Below are 19,630 nucleotides of genomic sequence, written 5' to 3'. Positions count from 1 at the left end.
TATCATGCTGTCAGTCAGGCACTGAAAATACCCAGCTAAATGAGACAGATTCTACTCTCTAATGTCTAGTTGAGGTAGCAAACATATAAACCAAAAATCACATTATGGTACAAAAATGTCCTGGTGAGTTGTTGTAGGATAAGCACTGGATCGCTAACCACATGGTCAGTGATTCAAACCTACCTGTCACTCCTCAGAAACAGGGTTGCAGTGAGCTGGAACTGACTCGATGACACACAAAAATAAATAGTAACAGTGCCATGAATAGTCTTAGGAACACATAGCAGGCAGTGACTTAACACTTATTTTTTTCCCTCCACAAGATCTTTTTAAAGTGTTAAAGAGCAAAGATATCAGTTTGAGGACTAAGGGGAACCTGACTCACTCAAGCCATGGTATTTTCAATAAGCTCATGTGCATGCGAAAGCTGACAGTGAATAAGGAAGACCATGGAAGATTTGTTGCACTTGTGTTGTGGTATTGGAGGAGAATATTGAAAGTACCATGGGCTGCTAAAAGAACAAACAGATCTATGTTGGATGAAGTACAGTCAGAGTGCTCCTTGCAAGCCAGAATGGCCAGACTTGGTGTCTCATACTTCAGACATATTGTCAGGAGGGACCAGTTCCTGGAGAAGGATATGATGTTTGGTAAGGTGGAAGGTCAGGAAAAAGAGGAAGACCCCCAGTGAGATGGATCGGCCAAGTGGCAGCATCAATGGGCTCAAGTGTGGCAACAATTGTGAGGTTGGCCCAGGACTGGCCAGTGTTTCATTCTGTTGTGCACAGGGTTGCTATGAGTTGCTACCGGCACGATGGTACCTAACAACAACAACAACCCACCTCAGGTATTTACTCCTTGGATGTGTCATGAACCTTGTCATCATCATAAATGCAGAACCTCTCTCATCCCAGTTCCATTCACCACTACCCCTTACTCCCACACACATATTCTGATTATTTCCCAGCTTCCAGTTCAGTCTCTCTGGTATGCTAACCCTTGACAACTCTTTAACTTCACTAGCATCTCTATCATTCTGCCACCTATTCACATTTCCACACCGTTCTTGATGTTTTCTCTCCTCTTCTTCCACAATTTAACCTTCACAGCTAATTAGAATCTATTCCCATCCTCAATATTGCTTTATTATTCTGCCTCTGCTACATATGCTTAATCCAATGCTCTACTCACTCTGCCCGGCATCCTTACAGCTGAATGCAGCTGGAAAACCACACTCAGCTCAGTTAATGGTCTCACTTCAATTTCACGACCATGAACCTCATGTGGGCTCTTAATTCTGCGGCCAACCACACTGTACTTCCCTGGCCCATTCACTTTCTTACTTTCCAAAATGCTATTACACACTCAAATACAATAAAAGTCAACAAACAAGCTTACAACTGACCCATTAGTACTGTCCTGTTCAAAAAACCTTTATTCCTCATATGGACTGTTGCAATGGCTTCTGACTGGTCTTCCCAGTTTCACTTTTGTTAAAAGTTAAATGTCCTTTTAATCCAGAGTGACCTTTTAAAAACATAATTGTGTCCCTCATCTGATTATTCAGTAATGCTTGTTAGTAATCTCATACATGAGCCCTGGATATCCACAGACAAATGTAAAAACCTTCCCTAAAAGCTGAGACTGTAAATTCCAAAAAGGCAAGTCCCCCCCACATCCAAAAAAAAAAAAAAAAGCTAAAGAGGATAGAGAGAAACACTGTAAACTGATGATATATGGAGGGGATAATAATCAATGTAATGAAACAAGCTATATGAATGGTTGAATGTGAAACTGATGATGTGCTCTGTAAACTTTCACTCAATGCAAAATAAAAACATTTAATTAAAAAAAAAAAAAACATAATTGATGGTGTTTCCTCAAAAAAACTAAAACCAAAACTACCATTATTGTTGTTGTTGTCAGGTGCCATCGAGTCGGAACCGACTCATAGCGACCCCATGCACAGCAGAACGAAACAATGTCTGATCCTGGGCCAACCTCACTACGGCTGCCACACTTGAGTCCATCAATGATGCCACCTGGCTGATCCATCTCATTAGGGGTCTTCCTCTTTTTCTCTGACCCTCCACCTTATCCAGCATGACATCCTTCTCCAGTGACTGTTTCCTCCGGACAATATGTCCAAAGTATGAGAGACGAAGCTTAGCCATCCTGGCCTCCAAGGAGCACGCTGGCTGCACTTCTTCCAAAACAGATCTATTGGTTCTTTTGGCAGTCCATGGCAGTTTCAGTATTCTCCTCCAACACTACAACTCAAAGGCATCAATTTTTCTATGATCTTCCTTATTCACTGTCCAGCTTTCACATCCATATGAGGCTATTGAAAACACCATGGCCTGGGTCAGGTGCACCTTTATGACCTAGCAATTCCACTTGTAAGTAATACATACCCAAAAGACTTGAAAGCAGATACTTAAACACCAGTCCTCACGGCAGCACTATTCACAATAGCCAAAATATGCAAACAACCAAAATGAATGGATAAGTAATATTCAATAAAAAATTACTTAGGCAATAAGAGAAGTGGAGCTTTGGTCCATACTATAATATGGATGGAACTTGAAGACATTATGCTGCGTGAAATAAATCAATCAAAAAAGGACAAATATTGCATGACTTCACTTATATAAAAAAGACAAGAATTGAAAAATGTAGAGACCAAACTTCCCTAGGGGTTACCAGGAGCTAGAGCCAGGAGCTTTATAATGATAGAAACACGACATTGATTGAAGGTACGGCTCATAGCTGATTAATGTCGTTGCTGTAAATAATTTGCTGTTGTTGTTAAGTGCCATCAAGTTGGTTCCAACCCATAGCGACCCTGTATAGGGTTCCTGAAGGACTGGTAATTTTGCAGTCCAGTGCATTAACCCACAGCACCACACTAGAACTCAAAAAAATAATTTGTACACCTGCATAAAGTTTAATTTGCAAAAGCTGTAATAAATATGAGCATGTTTCAATAACTACCAAAAAAAAAAAAAAAAAAGAGAGAGCGCGCATAACTGCTAAGGCAGCTTATATCTAAGCAAACACCTCATGGGTTTGGTATCTTGGTTTAGAGGTTATGGTCATGATTTCATATGATACCCCAGTTGATTGGCCAAATGTCACGTTTAATACTTCTATTGTATCTCCTAATTTACGGATTACCTGGGCCTTAAAAGCTTGCAAACACTCATCCAAGGCAAAAACAACAGGTCCCTATTCACCTGGAACAGCAGAGTTAAAGGGAAGTCAAGAACAGGATTTCATTTTCTCCTAAAAAAATGAAACATGCAGCTAATTGCGTCCATGAACAACAGCCGCCTTTGCTATAAGACTACAAGAACAGGATGGTGCCCAGCTGTCATTACTAAATATTTTGATCAAAAAGTCTACAGAGGAATCTAGATCAAAAGGAAGAAAATGCAGAACAGAATTTCAAAATTTCAGATTCTCAGTCATGGAGTCTCAGTTAGACAGACACCTGAAAATCCTTTTTCTTAAATCATCTATAATTTGTTTTAAGTTATCTTAACTGTGCTTGGGGTGAAAGTTTACATAGCAAATCAGGTTTCCATTGAACAATTCTTGCAAAATCTATTCTATTAACATTGGTTATGATTTTCATGTTATTTCCATTCTGTTTGTTCTGATTCCATTGGTCTAGTTTCCCTCCTCTCCTTGCTTTCTCATGTTTTCTTTTGGGTAAATGTTGATGGTTTGGTGTCATACTATTGAGTGTTTAAGGGAGGACATTACTCAAAGGTGGTATTGTTTATCTTATAAGCTAACCTATTATTTGACTGAAAGGTGACCTCAGGAGTTGCTTCAGTGCCACCTAAAGGTATCTTAAAGCGATAGTTTCTTCTAGTCTCTATTAGTCTGTAGTCTAGTTTTTTATGTTGTTGTTAAAATGTCATCAAGTCTGTACCAATTCATAGTGACCCTATGCACAACAGAACAAAACACTGCCTGATCCTTCGCCAACCTCAACCTCACAATCATTACTACACCTAAGCCCACAACTACTGCCACTGTGCCAATCCATCTCATTTGCGGTCTTCCTCTTTTTCTTCGACCCTCCACTTTACCAAACATCCAGGAACTGACTGGTCCCTCCTGACAATATGCCTGAAGTATGAGAGACCAAGTCTGGCCATCCTGGCTTTTAAGGAGCATTCTGGCTGCACTTCTTCCAATACAGATTGGTTTGTCCTGTTGGTGATCCATGGTACTTTTAATATTCTCCTCCAACACCATAACTCAAATGCATCAATTCTTCTACAACGTTCTTTATTCACTGTCCAACTATCACATGCATATGAGGTTATTGAAAATACCATGGCTTGGGTCAGGCACATCTTAGTCCTCAAGCTGACATCTTTGCTCTTCAACACTTTAAAGAGGTCTTGAGCAGCAGTTTTACCTAATGCAAAATATCATTTGATTTCTTGACTGCTGCTGCCATGAGTGTTGATGGTTGATTTGAGCAAAATGAAGTCTTTGACAACTTTAATCTTTGCTCCACTTATATGGATGTTGCTTATTAGTCCAGTGGTAAGGATTTTTACTTTCTTTACATTGAGGTGCAACCCATACTTTTTTTTTTTTTTTTTAAAGTCAAATCTTAATTTCAAACTCATTTAATAGATGGATTTTGAATCAAAATCAGTAGAATATTATACTAAATTATTTACCTGTAGAATTTAAAGACTTAATTGGAGACAGGAAATAGAATGAACTAAGAGAAATATAACTTACAAGCCACGCATTTTGAATAATAAATTACATTAAATCCTACCTATCCTACCTGTGCATAGGGTCCTATGAGTCAGTACCAACTCGATGGCACCTAACAATTACAACATCCTATGTACAAATATGACATTTGATGTCTGGACTAGACATTTTGATTATTCAGCGAAAGGTTTTTCGGGTTGTTTTTTTTTTTAGTTTTTATTGTGAATTATGTGATAGTTTACATGGGAAAACATTAGCTTTACATTCATCCTGTCTTATTTCGTTTCATTGCAATGATAACAATTCCCTGCATGCATCATCAAACAGCCAAAGGGTATACCCTGCAAGCCTGCCCCCTGGCCATCAACACACAGACCCTCTCCCTCCCAGAGTCCAGAGTCCCTGGCCGCTCCATCTCTCCACGTCATCGTCTCTGCCTCCATCTCTGGCGTCAATGCTGCTTCTCTGGATAGGGTCCTGCACTCTGCTCTTCTCCCTTGATGGTCCCAGGTCCTCCATTCCTGGACTGCAAGATCAGCCACTCCCCTCCTTTTGTTATAAAATGTCTACCTTTATATTTGCAGTCAGTCAGCAATTATACACTATTGAACCACAAGATTCTTATCCCCATTCCCATACCAAAGACTTTTTTTTTTTTTTTTAATCTTCATCAGTAAGTATTTTAAGTCCTCTTCACTTTTAGCAAGCAAGGTTGTATCATCTGCATATTGCAGTTTTTTATAGGAATTTGAATTTTATTCTATTTTTTTTCCCTCCCATTGTATCCAGGACCTTCTATTGTGTCCTCGGTCAGAACAGTCCATAGCTAAGATAATCTTTAAGCCTTAAACCCAAAACCAGAAATACCCTCTGAGGTCTTAAAATCAAACAACAACAGTTTAGCATAACTAGTAAAACATGTGTGTCTTGATGAGCACTGTGCTTTTTTTATGATCAAATTGACAACAGCAACTTAAAAGTTTACACAGGAAACTTAGAGGGCAGTGAGCGTCTATCAGTGGAGTAGGAACAACTCAGAAAAGGAGAGTAAAAACGTAATTAATGTCACTGAAGTGTACATGTAGAGACTGTTGAATACATGCATATTCTGCTGTGTATATATTCTCAACACAAAAAATAAAATATATTATTAAAAAAAATAACTGATACCACAATATTCCCTCATCAGAACTCTTTAAAGTCTTCCCATCACATCTAGAATAAATCCAAATTTCTGACCATTACCTCTAACACCTTGCCTGCCTACTTCATTCTATCTAGTCCTCCTTTCATATGTATTTTTTACGTTTTAGAATTAAAATATTATTTCGCTTGATAAAGAAACAGTACTAATGAAACAATCTGAGAATCACAGATACAGACCATTTTGAAGGTATCTGCTATCTAGAGAATCCCTATTTCAGAATCTTTAGTTAAAGGAGAGTCAGTTCTGACAAATAGCAAAGCAACCCTGTATAGGGTATCCAAGGAGTGACTGGTGAGCTTGAACCGCCGACCTCGTGGTTCAAACTGACTTTGCTGTCCAGCGCATTAACCCACAGCGCCACACCAGGAGTCCAGTTAAAGGACACTTAACTAGCTTAAATGGGTCTCCAATTTATAGTCACTGGGTATCCTGGAAAATAGACAAAAAGTAAGTGAGGTGCATGAGTTAAAAAAGGAAATGACAAGTAAAGCATTTCCTGCAGAAACCTATCTGGTTCCCTAAATGGCATGCGTATACACAGACACACATGAAGGAACACTTATACATTTACAGGCAATACAGAAATTATTCTGGACCTTTGAAAACTGAGCTTGGAACCCATTCCCCTCACATATACCTGCTGAATACATCCAGTTTCTCATCATGTGAATTGAGATGTTGTTGCAATTGCTCTGAGCTTATAAATCGGCGATTACATTCATAGCAGGGCCAATTCTTCTCTTGCTCTCGAAGAACTGCACTCATAGGAAAGAAGTCATAGAGACTGATGGTCAATAAATACCAGTAAGTCCCAAACACCCAGTGTCCCCACCATCCCCATCAAGCTTTAATCCAGAGAGTCCATTAACCACAAATAAAGTATACAGTTGACCATTTGCATCACAGGTTTGTTAAGAAATCAAGGGCTAACATTTGAAAGAGAGTTGGTTTTTAGGCTCTTTCTTTCTGACATATTCTTGTAAGACATCAAAGGAACAAACACTTTCACACCACCCCATAATATACACACATATACAAACTCATCACACTGAAAAGACAAAAGGTGTTACAATGGCAATCTAGTTGTATCTAAATAGCCTAATGGTTCAAACCCAAATTTCGAAATCTGAGTGTATATTTTATTACAACTTAAAAAAATAACACTCAATATAAACACTTTATATAAATACTCAGAATTATCTAGTAAAGCTGAGCATACACATACTCAATGCCCTAGTAATTCCACTCCTAGATAGGTGCTAGCAGAAATGCAACCATATGTTCACTAAAAGACAAGGATAGGAATAGTCAGTGGCATTCTTTCTCTCTCTTTCTTTTGACCTCATAATCATTATAAAATGTCCTTCTTTATTTCCTATGCTGATCTTTGCCTCAAAGTCTGTTTTATAAGAAATTAAAATTGCTACTCCTCCTTATTTTTTATTGCTGTTAGTTGGACATTTTTCCCCCATCCTTTAATTTTTAGTCTATTTTTGTCTTTGAGACACACATTAGACACCAAGACAAAGACATACTAAAAGACAAGTGAGAATCTTAATTACAGTCCCAAACTGTAAACAGCCCAAAATAACAGCTGTAGTGAAACAGACTGTAAAGTGTGGTACATTCATACAGTGTAATACCAAACAGCAAGGAGAACGAGCCAACCATGTATGGACACTAATATGGGTGCAGCTCGCCAACAAAATATTGAGCAAACGATGCCAGACATAAAAAGTATACATCATTCGATTACATCTATGTAAAGGTCAAAAGCACGCATATTTTATCTGTTCATTAGAACTCAAAGAGAATTGGAAGAGAAGATCAGGGGACTTCTAGGGTATTGGTAAGCTTCTGTTTTATGACCTGGGTGCAGGAGTGTTTGCTCTGTTAATTCATCAAGTTAGATACTTATGATTTGTGTGTGTGTTTGTACATGGTTATACATCAATAACATTTACATTTAAAACCAAGCCCAATGCCTGCTGTGCTAAATTGTCAGAGATGATTAAATCTAGATAAGCTCGCCCTCCGATCTAGGTCAAATTTGATATTGGGATGTTTTCATGATATTAAATACTGTTTTACAGTAGTACATAATGTAAATGCCATTGTAATTTGATTCTAGAACTAGATGTGTAGCTCTAAAAATCCTAATGGAATCTCTTTTAAAATACAGTAAGATAGACAAATTAGAGGTCATATAAAGATTCAATATATACAGTTTGAATTCATATAGAAAATGTAAAACATGAAAGTCCAATCACCTTTCCTTTCTTCCTCAGAAATGTCATGAATTTTCTGGTTCACAAACTCAGCATAGGATGCAGCATACCACACCTGCAAGAACCAGTACATCAACAAGAACTAAGGACCATTACCAGATGTTCTCAGCATGCTTACATAAAGCTATTCAGGCTGTTCAAAAGAAACAAGCCTCTAGCATCCGTCTCTGGCAAGTCATCAGTCAGGAGGCTCATTTGCCAAGACACCCTGCTTTCTTTTGCCTTTAAAAAAAATGTTTTTGTTGTTAGAACAACTTGAAAAGAGATTATAGTCTCCCATCTAAATAAACCAAAGCCTGTTCTGATTTCTTATCTTATTTAACCACAAAAACGTAGTCTTGAAAATCCTATACAGGGTTGCTATGAATCAGAATGGACTCTTGAGCACTTAACAGGAACAACAGCAATCATAATGACTTCCACGCTTACCAAGCCACTAAAGCAGACTTTATTAAGACTGCCAATGACTGTTTCCAATACTGCCACATTCTACTGAGTGTTCTACTCTCTCCTTCCTCACTGGCTGCTTCTTTTCCCTGATTGCTAAATATTGGTGTTCCTCCAAGTCTAGGCCAGAACCTTCTAACTTTCCCCTAAGGTTATCAGATCCATTCCCAACCAATGCTATGCTGTTGTGGTTGCTGTTGCTAGGTGCCATGGAGTTCGTTCTGACTTATAATGACCCTATGTACAACAGAACAAAACACTGCCCAGTCCTGTGCCATCCTCACAATCACTGTTATGCTTGAGCCCAGTGCTGCCACCACTAAGCCAACCCATCTCACTGGGGTCTTCCTATACTTCACCAACCCTCCACTTTACCAAGCATGAGATTCTTCTCTAAAGTCTGCTCCCTCCTGATGATAGTATGTCTGAACTGTGTGAGACAAAGTCTCACCATCCTGTCTTCTAAAGAACATTCCAGCTGTACTTCTTCAACACAGATTTGTTAATGACTTCCCAATGAATGTCTCCATTCCAGACCCTCCCTCAAGGTTCCCGCTAAGTGCATACTACTTGATACTTTTGAGGTTTCACAAACTGCTCAAATTGAACATGCTCTAAACTTAATTCTCAATGGCCCCCAACTCACACTCCACCCCTACCTAAAAGGTATTCTTGATTTTTCAGTTTTCTTCTGTAAGTTTTTAGCAAGAACTGATGATTCTGTATCCCAAATGTATCTCAGATGTTCTCCATGTCCGATACTGCCACCTACATACATGCCACGATGGTCTCTCATTTGCATTACTGTGTGGTATTCTAACTAGCCTACTCTTTTCCACTCTTGCTCCCTCAAATTCATTATCCACACTGTTGCAGAGTGAGCTCCTTAAAACACAAGCAGACTGTGTTGTTCCCATGCTTACAACCCAGCAATGGCTTCCCATTTCATAATAAACCTAAAATGCTACATGAAGATACACAATGAATTGCATAATTCAGCACTGCCTTGCTAAGTACCCTCAGCTCCGGTCACTTTCCCTTGCCTACCCTTCAGTCAGGAAGACCTGCTTTCCATTGCATAAACGCGTTGAATCTTTGCCCAAGCATTTCACTAGTGGGAATGTTGGGTTCTTCCCTCCACCCCTCTCCACCCTTTCTATAGTGCTGGTTCCTTCTCTTTCCATGTCTAAATATCATCTCCTCAACAAGGTCTTTCCTAGCCATATCTAACCCGATCCCTTACCTTTCCTATTTTACGTTCTTACTGCACCACGTGATTCTTTCATACCACTGAACATTATTTGATATTATTTGCTTGTTTATATCTTTTTGTCCATCTCCCTTAGCGATAGTTAAGATTTGGTGTCAACTTGACTGGGCCAGGATTCTCAGTGGTTTGGCAGTTAAGATGTAGTAAATCTTCCAAGGTGAGATCTAATGCAATGTAATCAACTCCATGATGAAATCTGCTGTGAGTAACCAATCAACTGAAAGGAAGTTTCCTCAGGGGTGTGGTCTACTTCCAATATATTGGACAACTGGGTAAAGCTTGCATGCTTTTCTGCTGGATCTGGATCCTGCATCTGCCTCACATCCAACCTCCAATTCTTTGAACTTGAGCCAGTGGTCTGCTTTATGGCCTGCTAATCCCAGGAGTCATCTGCATGTAGCCTGCTATCTTATCTGCCCAAGTTGTATGCCTACTGTCTGACCTGCCAATCTTGGTTCATCTGACCCATGGACTTGGAACTTGCTCACCTCTACAACTGTGTCAGCCATTTCCTTAATATAAATGTCTCTTTATATGTACATATATAATAAGCTTCACTGGTTTTGCTTCTCTAGAGAACCCATACCAATACACTTTCTGGAACACAAGTTTCTTGAACACAAGAAATACGTTTGTCTTTTCCTAGTGTAGGAGCTCAATATACTAAACATTAAATTCATGTATATAATTTTTGTAAAAAAAAATTTTATATATATGATAATATTTCTATAGGAAGACTTCATTTTTAACTGTGGAATAATATTCTATTGTATTGCTAGGTAGCTTATCTTTTTGCTGTTATAAATTATATCCTATTTTACCAACCCCAAGATGTGCATTTCTTCACATTTTGACATCTTTGGAATCAGAATATCTTAGGATCAAAGACATTGTACAGTAGTTCTCATGTTGTAGCTGTCGCTGCTTGTTCATTGCTCCTATACAAACTTGGTCAAGAGATTTGTATTGTTCTCGTCTTATTCAGTTATATGCACCACTGGCATTCCATGACTTGTTAATAATTGCCAAGCTACACAACTGAAAGCAAAAGAAATGGCCATGTCCCTCAGAACAAATAAGTTTCAAAGCAATGAAAGGCTGGTGGGCCAGATCCTTCAGGCCTATCATATCAAATTATGATATCAAAATCAACTTATCTGAAACTTCCTAATGACTTTTATCAAAAACCACTTCCATTGAGGACAAAGACAAATGTGAGTTCAGGTAAATAGGAAAGTACAGCATCACAGCTTGCAGAAAAAGTATTGGTAACTTATAAAAAGATCCCAGAGGCAAGAGCTGAGTATTTACCTTAAAAATACTGTATCATCATCAATACTCTTGATAGCACAGAGGATAACAATATATAGATAAACACAAACATCAATGACTAATTATAACACTCAGGAGTTTTTAAACAACTGGACTCTAAACATAGAATAGTTTATACCTTAACCAATTCATTTTGTCTATCTGTGCCTTTTTTTGTATATACGAGTGATACATGATACACAAACTATATTTAAAGAAGTCTAAAGTAGCTCCTGCTAAGTGTAAAATAACTATTCTTTTTGATTAAAAGAGTATAGTAGCAAGTATATGGGGAAAAAGTATGGTGACTTTGTGTTTGTTTTCACAACTTTTTTTTTTTTTTTTTAAAGAACAGTAATAAAGTTTAACTAGCAGCATCTTTCTTCTTAATGATGTATAAAATAATATACCTTAAAATCACGGTGTCTGATAGTCACTATAAAACTCTAAAGTATCTAGTTTTATCTTTGTTTATACTTAATTCCTTAGGCTAATTTTGAAGGATTTGGGTTGTCAGGCCAAGGACATTTTTAGTATATATTGTCAGAAATATTCTATAAAACATTGCAATTCTGTAATGAATTTTCCTATGCTTCAGAGCTCTTACATTCATGGGTCTATAGTCACTTATGTTTGCTAACTTATATCCAACAAATGTAACTTGGAGGCTTTTTCAATTATCAATGTTGAAAATTTTGCAAAAGTTTCTTTACTACTTATTTCCTCCTCCAAATAAAGTTTATTCCCAAAATTTGTCTATCTGGGCATACTAAGACACAGATACAACTCTTTTTCAGTTTTCATGCTTATTATTGTTGTTTTAATTCTTCATTATACTCAACAGTTACATTTTCATTATCTTTCTGTCTTTACCTCTATTGCTTTTAAATAGAAACTAATCTGCTTTCTACACATCAGGTTTTTTTCTTTTCTTTTTCTCAACTAGAACTTATTGAGAAAGATGGTTTGGGTTACGAATCTTTTCTTATATATATTCTTTAAAGTTTACGAATTTATCTAGACGCTGTTTCAAATGCATAGGTCTTACATAGCTTTTGAACAAAATCCTGGTCTTTGTTACCCCCCAAACCAAAAATAAAGCCAAACCCACTGCCATCGAGTTGATTCCAATTCATAGTCACCTGTTAGGGTTTCTGAGACTATAAATCCTTACAGGAGCAAGAAACTACATCTTTTCCCCTTGGAGCAGTGGGTGGATTTGAACTGCTGACATTGTGGTAAGCAATCCAGTCCTTATCCTACAGCGCCACCTGGACTCCTTTCTCCTATAAAGAGGTATCTATGTGTAACTTTTATCACATGGTGGCACTGTCTAAATCATGTGTTCATTATTCACCCATTTTTCATTTATATCAGACAGTTTTAAAGTATCCAAAGCAGATAACCATGTTCCTAACATAGCTTTAAAAAAAAAAAAAAAAAAAGTGATTCACCTCAGAAGAATTTTCCCTTACAACCACAAGCAAAAATTTTATAATCTGGAGTTAACATCCAGATAAATACTGAAAACAGAATTGTTGTTGTTGTTGTGTGCCGTGGAGTCAGTTCCGACTCATAGCAACCCTGTACAGGGTTTCCAAGGCTGTAAATCTTTACAGGAGCAGAAAGCCTCATCTTTCTTCTGTGGAACAGCTGGTAGTTTCAAACTGCTGACCTTGCGGTTCGCAGCCCAATGCGTAACCTATTATTATCTCCCCCAAAATAAACTCCTGAAATCAGAAGTCAACACATATAATTCCTTGGATAAAATGAAGTATTCAGATTCAGATTCAGAAGAGAATTACAACCATACATTTGAATTTCACTGTATAAAAACTCCAGTTTCCCAACTAACTCTTCTTTTCAATGGACAAATGAAATTGATTGACCCCATTTTTAATCCCTCTATCACAAATACCAATCTGCCTCTCAAAACAACTACTTCTTTACCCTGAACTTTATACTTAAACTTAAAACTTAATGTAAGCTTCTGATGGGCACAAAAGCTTTGTAGTGTTGATTCAATTTTATTGTGGAATTATTATGTTGTTGTTAAATGACATCTACTTGGTTCTGACCCATAGTGACCCTGTATAGGGTTTCCAAGGAGCAGCTGGTGAGCTTGAACTGCTGACCTTCTGGTTCAAAGCTACGTTGCAGTGCAGCACATTAGCCCACAGTGCCACACCAGGAATTATTATTATGTTGTTGTTAAGCACCATCAAGTCGGTTCTGACCCATAGCGATCCTGTATAGGGTTTCCAAGGAGCAGCTGGTGAGCTTGAACTGACGACCTTGCAGTTCAAATGACTTTGCAGTCTGGCATATTAACCCACAGTGCCACACCACTAATTCCTTAATTATTATAATAGGTGCCTAATAATAAACGAATTACAAGGAAAGGACCATTTAGTAAGAATGTAGAGAAAAAAATGTAGAGAAAGTCTAATAACTCTTCCTAGAAAATGGTATCACTGACCCAACACAGTACCTTAAGTTCCTGCTTGGGCTCTACGTTCTTTATTGTTGTGTAATACACATGGTGGCCATATTGGTAAGCCACAAGGTTCTGTTCCAAGTGGTTCTGGGCTGGGCGCACAAACATCATCCAGTTACAAAGAGTCTCATCAGACAACTCAAACCACAGGTCCTCATGTAAATCCCTGTCTTTTCTGTCCCCTTTATCAAGAGAAACCTGAAACCAAAGAGAAAGTCAAAAGTTAAACCACACAAAACAAAATTTTCAATGTGATATGCATTAATGCTAGGATAGAAAATATTGCTCTTTAACTATATATTCTGATTCTTCCCTTTGGATCTAGAAAGATACTAGAATTGTGACTTGCCAAATGTGAAAGAGAAAGGAGAGTTAACTAGTAAAACCTAAAAGTTAACATTCTAGTTGTACAGTTTTCTTTAATGCTTCATAAAATTAACACATCACAATATTCTATAAATAAGCCAGAAAATGTATGCAGACATAGTCTCAATTTATTATAATTTGCCTCTTTTTTAGATTCATTTACAATCTGTAGCCAGGTTAATAGAGATTTCTCTCTACATAGTAACTTTCTTTCTTGGAGATCTTGTAAACTAGTCAAGAAAAACCTTCCCATGTCAGCAGCTGATCTCTCAAAAAGCACATCCAAATATTTTTCCCTGCCATTGCCCTTTCTTAGTTTTCTAGAGCGGCTCTCCAAGAAGAAGACCACAGAGAAAGCTAAATAGAAGCGTAGGCATCAAATGTAAAGAACAAAGATTTTATAAAAAATATTTCCTCATCCACTGCACTATTCTTTAGCCAAAAACTCAACATAACATATCTGTTGTTAATAACTTCATCAAAAATTGAAGCATGGTTTTCCTTAAAATATTATTGACTCCATATCATACTACATGAGTCTATATAATTCTCTCTGTATTCCAGTCAAAGCGAGTGCAAAAAAATAAAAAGGTATGAAGAATCTCACTCTCAAAGCACTTAACCATACCTCTCAGAATTATTCATATATTGCCTTAGGGATTGCAAAAGAAAGTTTCTATCTAAAACAAATTATGCACGGAAAGAAAAATATTAGCAAACAATTACTAGAGGATGAAATAAGACTCTAGTAGAAAAATGTTAAAGAACAAGAGTGAATTGTGATATAGTACAAATTAATTACCTTTAGGTGAATGTAACAGTCTTTCAGTTCTGACTCCCTGACAAGGGGTCCCTCCACGGGGCCAAACTGGGTGCGTTTGGGAATGCGCCGCTTGGAGAAGACCCCTCCCAAGAACCTGTCTATGTAAAGAACCAGGGGGAGACTAGCTCTAGCTCTTGTGAGCACCGGCCGGTTAGGGATCGGATGCAAGGGACCATGCTTTGGACATACTGATGAATGTGCATTATTACACTCCTCACACCCTGCAAAAGAAAGAAAATCTTAGAGAACAGTCAAATTCCTCAACATGACTTGATTTAAAGTAAAAAGTTCTGCCCTGAAAACTCCCCAAATATATTTTCAAAGCCTAAATTCATCTAACTCCATTCAACTGTAATACATCAGCTTTCACAGACCAATAAAATCTTATTATTTTTCTCTAATATCAGGCAGAATTAGTTTAAGCCAGCCAAAAATAATACATAGGCTGTGACTTATTTCTCTGCTAGAATAGAATTAATCTATTGTTAATAGTTGTTATTGAATCAACCCCTGACTCACAATGGGATCAGACCATTACGATCCACAGGGCTCTCACTGACTGATTTGTTAGATGTAGATTACCAGGCTTTTTTCCCTAGTCTGCCTGAGTCTGAAAGCTCCATTAGAACCTGTACAACATCAGAGCAATCTGTAAACCTCCACTGGTAGATGGGAGTGCCTGAGCATGAGATGCGCCAGCTGGGAACTGAACCAGAAGAACTTTACCGATGGGCTGCCACTGCCCCAGAATTTAATTCTTGCTTATTGTTAAGTACCATCGTGTCATTTCCAGCTCACAGTGACCCTGTATAAGGTTTCCAAGTTGCAGCTGGTGGGATTGACCCACCAACCTTGTGGTTAGCAGATCAGTGCTAATCCTACAGCAGTACACCAGGGCTCTAGAATTAAATTGCTGTTGTTAAATGCTGTGGAGTAGGCCCTGTATAGGGTTTCTGAGGAGCAACTGGTGAGTTTGAACTGCTGACCCTGCATTGAGATTGAGCACTTACCCTACATAGATTATCCTATAGCAATACACCAGAACGCCTCAGAATTAAATTGTTGTTGTTGTTGTTAAGTGCTAGTGAGTCAGTTCTGACTCATAGCGACCCTGCTGTATAGGTTTTCCGAGGAGTGGTTTGTGAGCTTGAACAGCCAATCTTGTGATTCAAACCGACCTTGTAGTCCAGTGTATTAACCCACAGTGCCACACCAGGACTCCAGAATTAAATTGTTGCTGTTGCTTGTTGTTAAGTGCTGCCTACTCAGTTCTGACTCATAGTGACTCTGTATAGGGTTTCTGAGTAGCAGCTGGTGAGCCTGAACTGCCAACTTTGTGGTACAAACCAACCTTGCAATTCAGTGCATTAACCCCCAGAGCCACACCAGAATGATACAAAATCTGATGCGACAAAATGGGTGAATTTAAATAAGCAAATTATATCTCAATAAAGCTGGTTTATAAAAAAGAAACGTAATACCAGATGAGACAGCTTAGTCAAGTTCCTGGAAGGGAGCTCTAGAAGCCTACCAGGTCACTATGAGACAGGATTGACTCTAGGACAATGGGCTAAACAAGCTATTTCTTCAACTAGGGAAGCTGCACACTGGCCCCATGCAAATAGGTTTTACTATGTCATCACAGAGACCCCAGGAGAAATGCTGCGATATTACCAAAATCTGAATAACTTCAGTTAACTCATAGAAGAGAAAACTTAGGCACATGAGCATGAAAAGCGATGTAAAGGAAGAATGGTCTGGCAGGTAGAAGCAGACCCTCCCTGAGCAGGCAGTATAGAGAGGCAGTAACTAACACGTTGTGGGCAGTTGTGGACACACCAGTACCAAACTCCCTGAGTCCGACTTGTGGCTCTTGTCACTTCCTAGTGTGAACTTTGGAAAGCCACCTACCCCTTCTATGTGGGGCACTAGTAGTGCCTACCTCATGAGACCGTGGAGAACACTGACTAACAGGTTTTAAGCACTGGTGCTTGGATTATGATATGTATTTTAAGATAATTTTAAGAGAGGTAGGGCATTAAAGCAAACTAGTCAAACCCCAAATGGCCTGAATATTTCAGGACTGGGCAAACTTACAGTAGTGGTTAGGAGCTCAAGTTCTGGTCTCAGAGAGACCTAATCTAGAGTGCCAGACCCACCCTTATCACTTAGATGATGCTGAGTAGGTCAACTGACCTCTCCTGAATTGCAGTTTACTCAGAGTAACACTGGAGTAATAGTAACAGTGCCAGAGCTACCTTCATCGGACTGTAAAAATGACAAAGTGAGATGATATATGTAAAGCACTTAGCAGTGCACATAGTAAGTGCTCAACACATGTTAACTATCCTACTCACAGAAAGGGTAGCAGTTCAAATCCATCCAGCAGTGCTGCCAAAGAAATGACTGGCAATCTATTTCTTAAAGATCAGAGCCATTGAGATACACATAGTTCCTCTCTGACACACCAAAGGACACCATGAGTCAAAGGTGACTCCATGGTACCTATGTTTTTGGTTTATTGGTTGCATGCTAACACACACACACACTCACAACACCCACACATAGCTTCCTTTGAGGATTAAAGTGGCCAGAACCTACATAAGTCATGAGGGTCAAAGGGCCGAGGTGGATCTGGTTCCCAGTCATCCAGGTCTGTGTCTTCACCATCTTCCTCCTCATCTTCTTCAGTATCCTCATCATCATCCTCATCCTCTTCCTCTTTTGCCTCCAATCTCCCAATGGGATTCTGTAGAGTTGCTAAAGGATCTGATCCATCCACATTCTCAATTGAAGGTAACACCTGGTTATGCACTGGTAATGAGTTCTGAACAAAAGATTGAAGGCATGAAGTTAGCAGGCATTCCTTTTTAGGTAACTGGTACACATACACAGAACCACAGCTTCTCAAAGTCCTAGAAAAATGACTTCCATTTACAGGACGTAATGAATCTGACACCATTTTTTTGATGTTTGACTACTGACAGCTTTTCTTTCTCACCTCACCAGCTTTCTCTTATCCTCCACATGAAAACAAACTAAGAAAGAGCAGGTGTTCCCTCCTTTGACATCAGTTGTTATTGTTGTTAAGTGCCATCGAGTCAGTTCTAACCCATAGCAACCCTATATCGGGTTTCTGAGGAGTGACTGGTGAGCTTAAACCACAGACCTTGTGGTTCAAATCGACTTTACAGTTCAGCACATTAAGCCACAGTGCCATACAAACCCATCTATGTGCTGGACTTTCACCCTGGGCCGACCCTCTGACCACAGTAAAACTCTAAGTCATTTCTTTTCCTGGTTCTCAGGTCATTTTGGACCTGATTGAAGAGGTCTGTCCTGCACTTCCCAAGAACACCATTTAGTGAGTATCGAATCTTTGAGACATTCCTCTGTGTGTATGTGTGTGTACATTTACCTGAGTGTGCGCACGTAATCATTAGTCTTGACTGCTTTTAGGCGTGGCCACAATTGGGCGGCCATCAGATAGGTTATGTAATGATTAACCTATCTTCAACCACTGCACTTTCAAACTTAACACTCAGGTACAAAACACAGTAAAATTAACTGGTTAGCAGCTCTACTTTTAAATACTCCAGAGAGGCCGAGAATTTTAAGAATGAGAGATAATTTGTTTAATCATGCTGAAGTGAGTCTCTTGCAAACAAGGGAAGGTTTGGATCATGCTACTTTACTAAATGGACCGAGTTGACGGCACTTAACAACATCAACAACTTTAACCAAATATGTACGCTAATGGAAAATTTTCTCACCTCCTAAGTTATGAGGTTATTTATACACTATCCCAGATTCTTTTAACCCCATCTTATTTCTACTACTCAATTAGAACCATAAGCCATAATGAGACCATGTCTCCTTACAAGTCAATAAATATTCATACATCGAGTTTAAAAAAAAACAACCTACTTCCTTCTTTTCTATCTTCCTTCATGTTGTTTTCCTCATTAGAGTGCTCTTCACTCACCAGTCTTTCATCAAGTACCATCATACACTAGCTTCTCAATGAACTATCTCTGATTGCTCCAGCCCTCTCTAATGCTCCTCTGACCCTAACTCCTATCATACATGAAGTCACAGAATCCCACCCTACAACATTCAGCCCCTGCTTAAACACTTCATGACTAGAAACTTATTTCCACACAAAGCAGCCTGGATCATTTTGCATTCGTTATATGACAGTTTCTGGTAAATCAAATTTTCCCTCTACATAGCTTCCATGCATTAGCTGGAATTTAAGGCTTTCCTCTGGAGCTACTAAGAGTTAAATCTAACCCTTCCTTCTACATGACAGTGATTCAAATATGTAAAGACCAAAAACTCATTCCATCATTTCTTAGATGGCCATGTTTCCTGATCACTCATCTTGTCTTCATTTATTCCTCCATAGATTCCACATTATTATGAATATAGCATCACACTGCACTAGCAGTAGCAAAGTTCATTAATCATTGCTATACTATTAACCTATATTGAACGTGAAGCAAAAAAAATCCCTATTTTTGTTTCCTTCATAAAATACTTGTTGTAATGTTCCACAGAGTCAATTCTGACTTATAGCAACTCTATATGCCTCACCAGGACTCCAACAATCATCTTGATGGAAACAGATGGTCTTTTCTACCACAGAACTGGTAGGCTTGAACCAGTAACC

The 19,630-nt window shown here is 38.6% G+C and overlaps 1 protein-coding gene across 1 annotated transcript in view; it reads right to left on the bottom strand.

The window, feature by feature from the left end:
* Positions 1 to 19,630, bottom strand: part of PRDM10 (PR domain containing 10) — a 103,851-nt gene that overhangs the window by 64,286 nt on the left and 19,935 nt on the right. The window contains exons 4-8 of the mRNA XM_006873085.1: positions 17,560 to 17,785; positions 14,938 to 15,179; positions 13,764 to 13,967; positions 8,227 to 8,299; positions 6,594 to 6,711 (exon numbers count right to left, since the gene is read on the bottom strand). Of these exons, the coding sequence (XP_006873147.1) occupies positions 6,594 to 6,711; positions 8,227 to 8,299; positions 13,764 to 13,967; positions 14,938 to 15,179; positions 17,560 to 17,785 (863 nt within the window). The remainder of the gene's footprint in view (positions 1 to 6,593; positions 6,712 to 8,226; positions 8,300 to 13,763; positions 13,968 to 14,937; positions 15,180 to 17,559; positions 17,786 to 19,630) is intronic.

This window comes from Chrysochloris asiatica, unplaced genomic scaffold (assembly GCF_000296735.1).
Source record: "Chrysochloris asiatica unplaced genomic scaffold, ChrAsi1.0 scaffold00222, whole genome shotgun sequence".
Taxonomy (NCBI): Eukaryota; Metazoa; Chordata; class Mammalia; order Afrosoricida; family Chrysochloridae; genus Chrysochloris; species Chrysochloris asiatica.
Note: the sequence above shows the minus strand (reverse complement) of the source record. Positions and strands in the feature narration are given on the sequence as shown.